At 48.4% G+C, this 12779-nt stretch overlaps 1 protein-coding gene across 1 annotated transcript; it reads left to right on the forward strand.

Annotated features, from left to right (window-relative positions):
• Positions 1–1519: 1519 nt before the first annotated feature.
• WBP2 (WW domain binding protein 2) lies at positions 1520–12141 on the forward strand. The gene is made up of 8 exons (XM_044983579.1): positions 1520–1720; positions 4156–4264; positions 4802–4937; positions 6899–6991; positions 7343–7480; positions 7736–7858; positions 9513–9589; positions 9871–12141. Exons 1-8 carry the CDS (start codon positions 1662–1664, stop codon positions 9922–9924), a joined length of 789 nt encoding a protein of 262 aa, XP_044839514.1. The 5' UTR covers positions 1520–1661; the 3' UTR covers positions 9925–12141.
• Positions 12142–12779: the final 638 nt, after the last annotated feature.

A 12779-nucleotide genomic window follows, 5' to 3' on the forward strand; every position in this document is an offset into this window, starting at 1 on the left:
AATTTGCCTCTTGTTCCCAAATTAATCCTGTGGAGAATTTGTGGTATATAATATACCCAGCTCTAACCAGTCCTCTGCTCCTTAGTTCCACAAAACAGTGTCTCAAGCACACTGAGGCTGAGCATCTGAAAGAGGAATTTGGAAATTAATTTCTTGTTCATTTAAAAAATATGTTATGCTCCAGCAATTCTATTTGTCCCTCCACTGCTCTGAGTGGAGGAACTTACTTGTTGCTGGGGAGAGCAGTAGTCAAAAGAGCAAGACCCACAAAACAGATCTAATCCAACCTTACCAAGCAACTAACTTCTCCTTTATATTTAATACTATTTCTGAGTTGTTCACTGGTTGTTTTCGTTCCTCCCAGTTCCTTCTTCGTTGGTGACACTTGTTTTTAGTAAAAGTAGTAACAATTTATTTAAGTCTAGGTTAGGGTGACCAGATGTCCTGATTTTATGGGGACAGTCACGATTTTTGGGTCTTTTTCTTATATAGGCTCCTATTATCCCCCATCCCCTGTCCCGATTTTTCACATTTGCTGTCAGGTCACCCTAGTCTAGGACCATAGCTCCCTACGGGACTTTTCAGGCTGCAATGCTCCCAATGTGATGCAAATTCGAGTATCTCAGCATTGTGTTGGTGCAGCCTTGTGAAGTCCTGCACACCCAGGGTCAGGCATTGATTTAATTAGATGTACCTGAATATTTGGATGCTAATTTCTAAATTGTATTGTTAAATTTATTCACCTAAATTTTGGTTATTGCTGATTATGTACGATATGTATCTTATGACTTTTAAAACAAACTTTGTGGATAATCTAAGCACTATACCCAGATGTACAGGCACCCTTTTCTTAATCTATATATTTAACATTAGCGTTAATAATATTTTAAGGGACAAGCATGGTGTCATGATGGAGATGTTTGTGGCCAGAGAGTTGTTTGTGCCAGTCTGCAGGGTGATGGCGCATCACAAGACGCTGACTCCTCCGTGTGGGGTCCTTCTGTGCAATGTGATGGGGCAACATGTTGACTTTTTATGGGTCCATAACTTGAGATGTTTTTGGGGCCAATGAGCGGTGGGTGCGAGGTATGGGGCCATGGGCCCACGAGAGGAGGGAGATCCCAGCCCATTTGGATGGACAAGACTCCTACAAACTACAGGGCATTCCGACATGGCCATACCCCTGAAAAGCACCTTCTCCCTAAGAGTGCAAGAAAGACCCCATGCAACCCCACCCCATCGGCAGCCTTGGGGAACGTGTGCAGATGGGGAAGCAGAAGGCCGGCCTAAGGCCACCTGCTACAGACCAGCATGCCATGCTCCATGTCCCTTGGAGCAGACCATGGAGACTACATGCAACAGCCCATCTCTGAGGTACCCATAGTAACTACATATCCCAGCATGCAACACTTTACCGCTAAGAGGCCCATGGGAACTACAGATCCCAGCATGCAACATTCCACCTCTAAGGGACCCCTGGGAACTAAAGGTCCCAGCATGCCACGCTCCCGCCTTCGTGCCGTGCCGCTTTGCATGCTGGGCGATTCGGTCTCCGCGCACATCCCACCCCAGTGCTCTCTCGTTGCGCAGGCGCAGTGTCTCATCCCTTGGCCCGTGTCCGGTTGCAGCGGGAGGCCCGGGAGTGAGCCGCGGAGGCCGCCATGGCGCTGAACAGGAACCACTCGGAGGGCGGCGGCGTGATTGTCAATAACAGCGAGAGGTGAGAGCCCCCCCCCTTTTCCTGGGGGGCCGTTACCAGTGGGCAGCTCGAAGCGGGTGGGGGTGGGTCACGTGGTCCCCCCCCCGTGTGGCTGGGTGAGACCAGAGCCCCCACCCTGCGAGCAAGCGCCGCGTGGCTCACCAGCCCGTCCGCCCCCCTGCTGGCACCCGCCCCATGGCAGCTCCATCGCCACCCCCCGCAGCCTGGCCCCCGCTAACCCGCTGCCACGGGCCCCAGGGGTGTCACCTGCCCGCCATGGCAGCCTGGCCCCCACTAACCCGCTGCCACGGGCCCCAGGGGTGTCACCTGTCCGCCATGGCAGCCTGGCCCCCACTAACCCGCTGCCACGGGCCCTCGGGGTGTCACCTGCCCGCCATGGCAGCCTGGCCCCCACTAACCCGCTGCCACGGGCCCTCGGGGTGTCACCTGCCCGCCATGGCAGCCTGGCCCCCGCTGCCACGGGCCCTCGGGGTGTCACCTGCCCGCCATGGCAGCCTGGCCCCCACTGCGGTGTCACCTGCCCGCCATGGCAGCCTGGCCCCCGCTGCCACGGGCCCTCGGGGTGTCACCTGCCCGCCATGGCAGCCTGGCCCCCACTGCCACGGGCCCTCGGGGTGTCACCTGCCCGCCATGGCAGCCTGGCCCCCACTGCCACGGGCCCTCGGGGTGTCACCTGTCCGCCATGGCAGCCTGGCCCCCACTAACCCGCTGCCACGGGCCCTAGGGGTGTCACCTGCCCGCCATGGCAGCCTGGCCCCCACTAACCTGCTGCCACGGGCCCTCGGGGTGTCACCTGTCCGCCATGGCAGCCTGGCCCCCACTAACCCGCTGCCACGGGCCCTCGGGGTGTCACCTGCCTGCCATGGCAGCCTGGCCCCCACTGCCACACGCCCTCGGGGTGTCACCTGTCCGCCATGGCAGCCTGGCCCCCACTAACCCGCTGCCACGGGCCCTCGGGGTGTCACCTGTCCGCCATGGCAGCCTGGCCCCCACTAACCCGCTGCCACGGGCCCTCGGGGTGTCACCTGTCCGCCATGACAGCCTGGCCCCCACGAACCTGCTGCCACGGGCCCTCGGGGTGTCACCTGTCCGCCATGACAGCCTGGCCCCCGCTGCCACGGGCCCTAGGGGTGTCACCTGCCCGCCATGGCAGCCTGGCCCCCGCTAACCTGCTGCCATGGGCCCTAGGGGTGTCACCTGCCCGCCATGGCAGCCTGGCCCCCGCTAACCTGCTGCCACGGGCCCTAGGGGTGTCACCTGCCCGCCATGGCAGCCTGGCCCCCACTAACCTGCTGCCACGGGCCCTAGGGGTGTCACCTGCCCGCCATGGCAGCCTGGCCCCCACTAACCTGCTGCCACGGGCCCTAGGGGTGTCACCTGTCCGCCATTTCCCGGGATCGGCCCTGCCTGCAGATACCAGCCCGGGCATTCCGGGCGCGTTGCCAGCTGCCCAGTATTAGGGGCTCAGGTTCATCCCTCTTGCCCTGTTCCTTTGGGAGCTCGCGGGCTGCCATGGTGTCCTTTGGGCAGCAGCAGGAGTGGAGCCCCAGCTCCACTCTCACTCCTTGCAGAGTCTGCACCTTCTCATGGTACTGTGCTGCTGGCGCTGGCTGGGCAGATTCACCTGTCCAGAGCTCGTGCTGGTGCTGCTGGGAGCTATGCTCTTTCCTGGGTAGATCATCTAGTGCCAATGGCATGGACCCCAGGCAGCATCCATCTCCCACCCCCTCTCCACCTGGTCAGGCTGTTAGAACTCAGACTCTAGTGGGAATTAGATCTGTGTATCCCTCTTTGCCATTCAGCAATTTCCTGCCCTTCGAAAGTTGCTCTTTCCTTCTGCTTTTGTTATTTTGTTAGTGGATGTTGTCCCTCTCTAACACAGAGAGTACCCTGTTCTGCCACAGCAGAACAAGGCTCCTGTCCTCTGGGACCTGTCCAACACTCAGTTTTTCTACAATTTTTCTGCTGAGGCCTGTTCAACACATAGATTTTACTACTTCAATTAGGAGCGGGATCTCACACCAATATAGTTTAATCCAGGTAACCCCCTGCTATAGTGGACGCAGTTATACTTATATAAAGGACGTATAACTGCATCCACTCTTGAAGTTGCACTGATGTAACTTACCAGTTTCTAAATCAAAATAGCTAAATCTGGGAGCTCCGGGGTCAGTATGTGGAGCCCCCTGGCTGCCCCTACGCGTAGAAGTTGGATGGGGGACATGCCACTACTTCTGGGAGCCGCGTGGAGTGGGATAAGTCCTGGACCCCGCTCCCTGGCGGGAGTTTGAGGGCTGCATTAAAACGTCTGGAGGGCTGGATGCGGTCCCCGGGCGTAGTTTGCCCACCGCGATACAGGCCATCAAATTTACACAAACTGCTCCTCTGGATCAAGTCCTAATAATATGCCTCTTCTTTCCTTTGCTTGTTGGTAGCATTTTGATGACCTATGACCACGTAGAAATTGCATTCAGTGATATGGAAAACATGCCAGATGCCTTTAAAGGGACCAAGAAAGGAAGTGTCTTCTTGACTCCATTTAGAGTAAGTAGTTTTCATAATGGGATCAGACACTTTAATAGAGAGTGGCAGAGAAACCTTCCTGGTTCCTGAAAGTATGGTTATCTAGCAGCCCTTGAAAATGGATGATCTTTGGACCTCAGCAGCATTATGAATGCATTGTAAATCCTTTGTCAAAAGACATAAATTTGATTAGTTCCTGCAAGCAGCTATGTAGCCTGCCAAGGATCATCAGGAGCTGAAAAGCAAATGCTTAATGCATCAGTTAAACTAATAATCATAACCATCTGGAGAGCAGCAAGCTGACTAGAAATCAAGAGGAGAGAGATCATAGCTAGTGTATGCTTCTAGAAGGCACTTCACATTATTGCCTCATAGCCTCAGCTTTCAGGCGTCTTTCTGCTGTTCTGGAGATCTTGTGACCTGCAGGGCTGATTTAAAGCTCCAGGCGTGGGAAGCAGTTTCAGCACATTGAGCTCCATTTTCTCACAGTAAATTGTCTCTATGCTTCATGCTTGTTTCAAATGTCACTTACTATGAGTTTGCTCTTTTCCCCTGCAGGTTATTTTTGTGTCCAAGGGAAAGGATCCTATGCAGTCTTTCATGATGCCCTTTTATTTAATAAAAGATTGTGAGATTAAACAGCCTGTCTTTGGAGCAAATTATATCAAGGGGACAGTGAAAGCAGAGACAGGAGGTATGCAATTTTTGGTTACAGTAATGCTAAGATAGTTGCATAGCATCAGATTCAGAGAAATATCAAGTTTAGGCATTGAGCTAAACTGGGTGTTATCCAAATGGCTTAGTATTCAATACTATTAAAATGTATTTATTTAAAAACTGTAACGAAAAATGACTCTCCCTTCCCTTTCTCCCTGTCCAGTTACAATGAATTGGTCTGTTCCAGAAACTGATCTAATTTCCGCTGTCTGTTCCGAATGTTAAAGTTCAATTGGCCAATGAGCTCATTGATGAAACATCTTTAAGTGGCTCATAACAGAGAGAAGGTCATGCCGGCAAAGTTCTAAGGGATGTCGATAAGCTATGGCCTGTTGAGATAACCCGTTCAATTCCTGTCCAGATGATTCTTTGCTAAACTTCTTCTTCTTCCTAAATCCACGTTCACTTTCAGACAAGTTACCAGAAACAGTTGTCCATCACAAATCTCTTGTGTAGCTCAAGGAAAGGTTGTGTTATTGCCACAAGATACCTTAGTAGTCAAAACCATCTCATGTCACTTTATTTTAACAGGAAACTGAATAAATGGGCATTACGTGTTCTATTTCAGGCTTGAAAGGGAAGAAGCAATCTTGAAATTGGGGAGGCTGGTTTTAAAGGGGAACTTACATACTTGAGTGGACCTGGAGAGACAGGGGAAAGATTTGTACAAATACGTATTTACCCAGTACTACTTGTGTTCCTCCTTTCACTGTTGCTGGAAACCTGTAATTTGATAACCTCTCTCTCTGATCTCCAGCTTGATTTCTTTTGCTTACTCTGGCACTGAAGCAGGGGTGGCTCCAGGCACCAGCGCTCCAAGCGCATGCCTGGGGCGGCAAGCCACAGGGGGCGCTCTGCTGGTCGCTGCGAGGGCGGCAGCAGGCTACCTTTGGCGGCACGCCTGCGGAGGGGCCGCTGGTCCCGCGGCTTCAGCGGCACACCTGCGGGAGGTCCACTGAAGCCGTGGGACCAGCAGACCCTCCGTGCTTGGGGCGGCAAAATGTCTAGAGCTGCCCCTGCACTGAAGTCATAATCCCGTGCTTAGGACACCACAGTCTGTGATCCTGGAAATCAGCATTATAGCTTCTGTGCAGGATCAAATAGGACAAACCAGCCTGTGAGGGGGTGCACACAGTGAGAACAAGCCCTGAAAACCATGTCAAAGGCAAAAGGATTTGCCTAAAATCTGTGTGGGCCTTTCCCAGAGGAGTTCCCCTATAATAGGAATGTCACTATAACACACACAAGCATCTCAGGTTTAGTTCACAAAGTAATTTAATTTTCCTGTTCTGCCACTGACAGTGATTCATCTCTGGTGTGGTGCTGGGACATTTGGGCTGTTCTTGTTTGGTTGGGTTTTTTTAAGCCTGAAACCTGGGATGTCACTCATATTTTTATTTTTTTATCCTATCCTAGAACATCTTTCTTGGACTCTGTAGTAGCTTTAAATTGCCCACATCTTTCCTACCATTTATGCTCTTTGCTCCATTGGGTACTCAACACCCCTGTCTAATTTATAGCTAGTGACTGACTAGCTGTAAAGGCTTTTTAGCAAACTGGATTAACACAATCCCTGTTTTCTGCACTAATCCTGTACCGAGCCAGAGCAAATCTCATGCTGCTGGTGTCATTGCCAACCACTGACAGACTATGACAATAGGCACAACTTCAGCAACCTCTGATTGATGCTCCAACTTTAGGTACCCCTTGACCTGAAACACCCATGGCCAACGTGTATTTTTCTAATCAGAGCATAATTATGCCGATCCTGTCATTTTACTGCAGGCTTTTAAGGTATTTGGGACAAAGCTAAAGTACTTTAATGTTGCATGTGAGGGATCTATATAGATACACCACAACAATTGCCTCATAGCAGGGAGACTAAATAACATTGAAAAAGATTCTCCTCTTTCAGCTGATTTATTTTCTCCTCTACAGGTGGCTGGGAAGGATCTGTAACATTCAAAATAACTTTTTCAGCTGGGGGCGCGATTGAGTTTGGACAGCGTATGCTGCAAGTGGCATCTCAAGGTACTGAAAGTTTCAGTTTTAACCACAAGGCTAAATCGGGTAATGGTAGAGGAGGAGCTGGCTCTTTTGTGTGGGCTTGTTACAAGCATAGGGTGCATGTGTCCTTCTTAGAATAAGATATGGCAGGATGGGTTAAAATATTTTTGAATTTCAGCGGGTAACGGGATTTCACTTGCTTTTAAAAAAAAAAAAATCATTAAGTTTACTCATCTGGTCAGCTGTAGATCTGCTTAGCCTATTGCACCCGTCTCCGAGTTTGTCTGATTTACTGCTGTGAAGAGGTCCGATCTGTCCTGACCTTGATTCAGTCCTTGTGGATCTGGTAGAATCAACTTGCTTTTGTTTTCACAGCCTCTAGAGGGGAAGCTCCCAATGGAGCATACGGTTATTCCTACATGCCGAATGGAGCTTATGCCTTTGCGCCACCTGCAGCCAATGGCGTGTATGGTCCCCCTCCGCCAGGATACCCCTACCCACCACCACCTCCTGGTGAGTCTGTGAACTGAATAAGGAAATCTTTCCAGTGACCAAATTAAAGCAGGTTAAGGAAGAGGGGCAGGTGGATGTATGTTTGGAGGTAACGTCTGGCTTGTTTTCACATTTGGTTCAGCGCCGTATGCAATTTAAGCTCCTGAGCTTATTTAATTGTATTTAGTTTTCAGACTTGTTTTGGCTGTATATGGTCCATGGCTGACCCAAAGGAGCTGTTCCTACAATATTTTCATTTTCTTTCTTTCCAAGCAGAGTTTTATCCTGGTCCCCCCATGATGGATGGAGCCATGGGTTACATGCAGCCTCCACCACCTCCTTACCCTGGGCCCATGGAGCCTCCAGTCAGTGGCCCAGACCTTCCTTCCACTCCTGCAGGTAAGAAGTGTGTCCAGTGGATTAGATCAGACCTCTGCAATGTTAGTAGCATCGGTCACTGAGAACGAGTTGATCTACTACATTCCAGTATAATTTCTCTTCTCTCTACGATGGCCATGTAGAAATATGCAGCAAATAGTTGTCTATAGAGCATAATGAATATGAGCAAAAGCATTAAAATGTGATTCTCCTCTGAAAAGTAACATTTAAAAGTGGCATAATCAAGGTTTCATGTACATCATCTTTTGGTACTTTCAGAAACAACCTGCTCCATTTACAAGTTAAAATATATTTTTTTCCTAACTGCCAGTCTTGCAAACTCAGTTCAGTCTGACGGCCAACCTGGGGTCTTTTCAACAAGTTCATCATCAACAAAAATTCTGCAGTTGGATCAATTCTGTTTCTGTGTCAGCCGGAAGAGTATCCAGCTTGTTTTCCAATAGTGATGTTCATTCTGCAGGAGTAACAAAACAAAACAGCAGTGTAAAGCTTGTATTAGTCAGCAGATCTGACTCATAGATGCAGGAGTAGATTTGATGAGTAAGAAGGTCTTGGTGAGAACAGAACGCTTTTCAGAATAGAAATGCTCTTATTTATAAGAGCTTTCAGCTACAGCAGGTCAATCGGAATCAGTCTGACTGTCATTCAGTGAAATGGAACAATGAGTGAAGCATGGTAGAAATCCATAGAGTTAAGCAGCATTTGTTTGGCACGGCTCTACCATTGTTTGCAGAAAGCCAGAGGACTAAGCAGAACAAACCTTGTTAATCTTAGCTGCCCAGCTTTCATCTGACCTGCCCATACTTCCCTAATTGATGAAATTGGATGGGAGTCATATAATAGAAATGGGTCTGAAGTCAGTCATAAAACTCAGACTTGTAGTTTCAATTAAATGAGGTTTCTCAAAGTGATTTGGGACATTTTCTCAAGTTCTTGCATTTGAAATCGCTACAATCATACAGAACAAACACTAAAATCACAGGAAGCGAATGCTAAATAAGTGACATTTTTAATACTGCTGGATCTCGGGTCTTTAAAGGAATTGGGGGTGGGTTTAGCACACCTCTAGAACCTGAATCCATAGCTGTTCAGCTCAGGACTGGCACTTGGAAAAGGTGGTGGGTCCATGGGGCTGAACACAAGACTTCAGAGTCAGGGGCAGCCACACGATCCAGGCTGCTCTTGTGGATTAGCCTTTTCTAAGGAGTGAGTTCCCCACAGCTGCTATTAAAGCCTCATTTTTCTATTGCAAAAAGTCTTTGGATCGTTGCCTTCGGGGAGCATTGCCTGTGATCGGCTGGTCTTCAAAAGCAGCTGTTAGCATTTGTTCCATGGACAGAGCAAAACCCTGATGGCAACTGCAAGCTGATGTGGCAGGATATTATAGCTCCTTCAGTGCTGAGTCCCACAGGACCTGGTGATCTCCCTGGCTTCTTACTGGGCAATACTATAATGACTTCCTCACCCTCTGCCGTTTGAAGGGGTCCCACTAAGTATGTAGCTTTGTGTTGTTGTTGCCACTTTGTAGATCAAGTGGGTACAGAACTGAGGGTTGGTCTAATACCTGGTAGGCAGAAACATGCTGGGCTTTTATTGGCTGATAGACGTTCCCTGCAGTGTCACCTAATCTTTAACCTGTGTTTGCTTGCAATAGCTGAAGCGAAGGCTGCAGAAGCTGCTGCCAGTGCTTATTACAGTCCAGTCAACCCTCATAATGTCTACATGCCCACAGTAAGTTTCACGCATTGTTCTATATGTAATAAACAACTGTATGTTGACTGTGTAAAGGGGGGCAGAGTCACTCCAGAGGGAATAGTAAATTTCACAGGAAATTAGATAAAATGTTCATAATCTGGATAGTGATCATGTACGGGATAGTAGAGGGTCAAAAGCAGCAATATTGATTGTGTTAACAGCCATTGTTCCTGTTGGAGAAGCAGGGTTTGTTTGAACTAATTGATTTCCTAGCTGTGGATTTATGTTCCTTACATATTTTTCCCCTCCTATTTTAGGACCAGCCTCCCCCTCCTCCTTACTTCCCACCAGAGGACAAGAAGACCCAATAAGCTGAAAAGGAACCTCTCCATGATGCATTGCTTCCTTATTTTCCATCTAGCTGAATCTTGGGGTGGGGTGTACAGCTTTAAGGAGTCATAGTCTTCCCTCGAGGCAGGTAGACACACATACAGTGAAGGAAGAGATTTAAAATGTTTTGCACTATCACTTGCAACCCTGAGGGTTTGTTACTCCCTGCTGTCAAATTCCTGCTTTCCCTGTGCCCAGTGATAGCTAGAATATCCATGACAGTTTCTCTTGCATCCCTTCTCCACCAGTACACTTAATATAGTCCTCCTTTGAATGAGGTGACTGTTCCAATTTTAAAGCTAACAGATCCCTAACACTGAAACAAGACTTGTCTTAACTCTAGAGAATTCCCTTCAGCCTGGCGCATCTCATCTAGCTTTCATCTGCTCCATAATTGCATGTGGGAGGCTGCGGAGGGAGCTCTGGGCTTCAGAAGGAAACTGATACCTGTTGCACTTCTGTCCAGTGCTTAGGAAACTTCCCTCAGCAGGGACACCTGAAATATTGCTGTACCCCCACAAAGTGCACTGTTGCGTCCTATCTTGGTGCAGTCAAGTTTGATCTTTTGAGGAAATGTTTGACTCTCGTTACAAGGCTGTGTTGTGGCACCTACCTATACCTTGGGTCTGTTGGGGCATTAGAATGTCCTGCTGTCTCTTTCCCAGTAAGATGTGGGTCTTAGATCAGTAATCCTGACCATTCCTTTTCTAGTCATTGATGCACCTTGGGTTTTGTTTTTTTTTCCTTTCCAATAATGGAAGCTGCATTTTCTGGCCAGTGACGCATCTTGCTGCTGTGATGAGACTGTTCAGTTGAGGTGGGTGTGGAGATAGTTGTGTAAACTCCACCCTAGAAGGATTTGGGAATTGTGTGTGTCGTTCTGACTTGGATGGGAGAGCATTTTCCCCCTGACCAAGTGGAGCTGAAACATCATCATACTCTGCTTTCCTGATGCTTCCACCCACCCCTGCAAAATGGTTCCCAGATGCATCCTCTTCTGCTAGTGTAACCGGGAGCGTGTGGGAAAGAGTCGCAGACGGATGACTCTGTTCTATGGTTCATTCCCTTTGTGAGACTGAAGACAGTCTTGTTGCACCATGGAAAGACTGAAGGCCTGATTCTTCTCTCATGTTGGTTTTAACTTCATTGTAATGTCATCAAATTGGTTACTGCTCATTTTTCCAGAAGGGCGATCAGAATCTGACCCCGAGAGGGCTGCGTTTCCTAGATTTCCTTCAACAGAAGGAAACACAAGTGCTGAGATTCCTGGTCTCTGGAGTGCCGAGTTACCAAGCCAGCGTCTCTGTAGTCACTGACGGGAGGCCCTCCTCCAACACTTCAAAACTGATTTGATTCCTGAACGTCCTGGCTTGTTTGGCATACTCCAGCTGACTTGAGCTCCGTGATGAAAGTTCACATGCCAGTCCTGTCTTTCCGAGTTAGCAGCAGTTGTAAATCACCTCCCATCACTATAGCAATGGCACTCCAAGCAGAAGTATGTAGAACAATGTGTTCACTTGCAGTTGGATTTAATTTTTGGAACTAGCGCTGCGGTGCTGGTTATCCAGGAGAAAGCAATGTAGCACAGCTTAAGAACATTCCTTTTTTTCATCACTGGGCCATTGGTTAGTGCTCCCAGACCAGCTATGAATTTAATTATAAATAACACTAACCTTGTGCTTTCACCTGAGCTTTTCAGCTCCATTAGAGATTCAAGCATGCTTGTTCTATGATGTCATTTTTTATATTGATTTCAGTAGCAGTCACTGCAGGACTTGGAACCTCTGTGGGACTGATCAGTAACCAGCTGTGGGAGAATCCTGCAGACTTGCATATGAATCAGATTTGTAGAGTTCCTTTGGGAGAGCCGTGCACAGCTCTTCCAAGCAAGTGTGCTGAAAGATCATGTGCTAAGGAAGCTTGCTGAAGTTTACTGCATGCAACATGCACGAAAGACAAGGCCCACCTCCTGTTTTCTTTTAGTTTGATCTCCTGAAAGCTTTCTAGCTGACTGGTCATATTGCTGCTCTGTGCACTGACTTTTCTAGATTTGCAGTTGAAATTGCAGTGATGTAAAGAAATGGGTATTTTAAAAAAAGTATTTATTTTGAAGTTGAATTAATATATAAATGTTTTAAAAAGTTCTGAATGCAGATTTTGTTTTGCTGAGACTGTGAAGTAAAGATAAATTCGCTTGACGCTCTTTGTGCCTGTGCATTTGTGTGTCACGCTGGCCTCATCACAGGCAGTGGGATGGAAGGATTGTCTTACATTTAAAGCACAGGGCTGGTGGTCAGGAGACCTGGATCCTATTCCTGGCTCTACCACACATTTCCTGTGTGATCTTGGGTGAGTCACTTAATCTGTCTTCAGCTTCCCTGTTTCTAAAATGGAGATGATGGGTAACATTTTCCAGAGGGCCTGAGTCATTTAGGAGTCTACGTCCCATTCCCCTAGATTGTTTAGGTGCTATTGGCCTTTCCTGGGCCAAATTCATTCATTAAAGTGCTCTGTGGTCCTTAGATGGAAGGTGCTGTAGAGTGACAAAGTATTCCAGTGAAGTATTAGCATCGTGTCTCCTCAGGCTTTGGGGACCCTGAATTCCTGGGATGACCGTTTTCACCCCTTTGTTCTCTAGGATGCAGTGACTTAGTCAGCTCCAGCTTGAAGAACCAGTGTGCTCACTTAGGGCCAAATGCTGTGAGATGGTGAATGCCTCCAGTTCCCACTGAAGTGAGTGGGAGTTGAGGGCATTCAGGGTCTGGTCCATAGCAGGAAACCAGGAGCCTCAGCCCTACTCCTCTTCCTTCCTTCCATGAGCTGTAACAAGCCACTT

The sequence above is a fragment of the Mauremys mutica genome, chromosome 12 (genome assembly GCF_020497125.1).
Source record: "Mauremys mutica isolate MM-2020 ecotype Southern chromosome 12, ASM2049712v1, whole genome shotgun sequence".
In the NCBI taxonomy this organism is placed as follows: domain Eukaryota; kingdom Metazoa; phylum Chordata; order Testudines; family Geoemydidae; genus Mauremys; species Mauremys mutica.